The sequence below is a fragment of the Penaeus monodon genome, chromosome 30 (assembly GCF_015228065.2).
Source record: "Penaeus monodon isolate SGIC_2016 chromosome 30, NSTDA_Pmon_1, whole genome shotgun sequence".
Lineage (NCBI taxonomy): Eukaryota > Metazoa > Arthropoda > Malacostraca > Decapoda > Penaeidae > Penaeus > Penaeus monodon.
Window position 1 is genome coordinate 11,532,995 of NC_051415.1, and position 2,394 is coordinate 11,535,388.

Genomic DNA, 2,394 nt, shown 5'->3' on the forward strand with positions numbered 1-2,394 from the left:
CCTAAGGCATAGCAACCACTTACCTAAAGACAAAATTTGGATAGTGTCTTTTAAAACTTCCTTAGACAACTGCCAATTTCTTATTAGAGGATATATGAGCGAACGACACATGCAACTGGTGACAACATCCTTCAGGTGTGTAAAGGACTGAAAAAGATATTCAAAAACTTAATTCAAAGTAGAGCAAAGTAGAGCACAATAATAAGGGTATGTATCACAAAATCTCTGCAATGTGACTAAACACAAAAGACATGTTCCCACATATATGCTTGGGCTAATTGTTCACAAAAAGATTCAACAATGGTAGATAATAATGACTATTACTTACATCAAGCCACGAGAGAGTAGCACTTAGTTTTGCAATGTTCCATGCTGACTCAGGACAGTTCTCTCCCAGCGTTATCCTATGGTTGTAGCACCAACTATACAGAATGTCCACAAGTCCAAGATAAACTATGGATCTGGATCCTTTATCCAAAAGATGTTCTTTCCGTGGAAGCTTAAGAAGGTCTTCTTTATCTACCTCATTTAGTTCCACTGTTAATGAAAGAATGCACATATCTCTAATACTGTCAATATATATAATATCTAACATATTATTCTGGCATGTTTATAATAACCATAAAATAAAAAACAAACAATGGAAATCAAACAGCAAATTGGAAAAAATATAATCAGTAAAAGAAAAAAATTACCTATATATATATACAATGCCTTTATTGCCTCCTCTTCAGATTCCAATGTATGTAAATGATATGCACATATTTTTTTTTCAACACAGTGTTTATGTGTTACATAAAACGTGAATTAATCTTGGTGACCTCAGGTTTTGTAAATTTTAACAATAGATTTCCTCAAACTATAAACAGATGAGAGACCTCGTAATTCATAAAATAGAAAATATTTCTTCCAGGACCTACAACCCCTCTAAGTTAGTAAGTTAGGGGATCACCCTCAAGAATGGAGGTGGTCCAGGGCTGAGCCAATACCTGATGCACTGCCATGATCAGACACCTCGAAAAAGTCACTGACTCAATGACACCAAATAGATGGGACCATCCTCAAAAGGTTAATTCTGATGTACTCTGGCAAAACCCAATAGTCATTCATACAGAAAATTCATTGTATTAGTAAGAATAACAGAGCAAATTAGAAATTACTAATATCAAAATGGTAGTAAAATGTTGTTGATGGCAAGCCTTATGTAAAGTCACATAAGTATAGCAACCAGCTTTATATTTTTAAATAATCTAAAATATAAAAATGCAGTAATTTAGCAAACAAAACTGAGACATCTGTAATAAAAAAATAAGAAAATGAAGATATTTATTTATCAAAATCAGGACAATGGTAAGCTAAAAAAAAAGAGATGTAAAACCAGGTATATAAACTTATAACCCACCTTCATCTGAGGTAACGCTGTAAAATTCAGGTATAAACTCAAGGTACTCTCGGACTGTATCCATCTCAAAGTAATCCGCAAGGTAGTGGTCTTCATCAAAAACACTCTGCTCACAGGCAATGCGTTCCTTCCTTCGAGCACTTGCTGATTTGTTGTCTGGATCTGCTATATCAATGACACCCTTCAACTCATTCTGGAATGGGGAAAAAAAGAAAAAGAAAAACAATAATTCTGACATAGTACAGATGGAGTTGTAGAGTGAAGTACAGGAAATGACTATACGAAGAGAGAGGACAGAGGCCTCAGGGAAAGTGAGCAAAGGATGAGATGGTGGATGCACTAGTCTCAAAGAAAGTTCAGAGGGAGAACCTGTGAGCAGTGTGAGGGGAGAAGCCACCCAGGAAAAGACCCAAATTTCTGCCTACCCTAAGTAAATGGGTGGTACAATGTTTGATATATGAGAAACATCAATAAAAGGGGCAGTAGGATTACTACTGCCCTGAACACCTAAGATACATGAACTAAAAATTTTCAACTCACCTGTAGTGCAGTAAAGACACCTGTGTCCTTGTTGGCAAAACCATACTTATGCCCTGCTGTAACCACATTTTCATCAGGGAGCGTTTGCTCAAGAAACCAATCAATGTTTTCTTCCTCATCTTCATTGCCTGCTTCATCATCATCCCCTGTTGACATATGATACCATTTTAAAATTTTAATTCTAACAAATTATAAACCATCCCACATAACTTAAATTTCTAACTAAACCATCCCACACAACTTTGAATGCTGGCTATTCTACTCACAATTTGTTGCCTTTTTCCTTCTTTTTATAATTTTAGGGTACTGCATATCACTTGCCTGATCTAATGGTTATCCAGAAACTTATTAAAAGAGCTAAGTATCACAGGTGGATCTATGCATATACAAGAGAGCACATAACTGCATGTGAGCAGGTTTTAGCTTGTGCATGATAAAGGAGGAGTAGGACA

At 35.8% G+C, this 2,394-nt stretch overlaps 1 protein-coding gene across 1 annotated transcript in view; it reads right to left on the bottom strand.

Annotated features, from left to right (window-relative positions):
• The window catches only part of LOC119592520 (protein SHQ1 homolog), a gene marked incomplete in the record, with an annotated part of 9,852 nt that overhangs the window by 2,044 nt on the left and 5,414 nt on the right, over window positions 1-2,394 (bottom strand). The window contains 4 exon segments of the mRNA XM_037941373.1: window positions 24-147; window positions 329-537; window positions 1,403-1,595; window positions 1,943-2,088. Coding sequence (XP_037797301.1) covers window positions 24-147; window positions 329-537; window positions 1,403-1,595; window positions 1,943-2,088 — 672 coding nt within the window.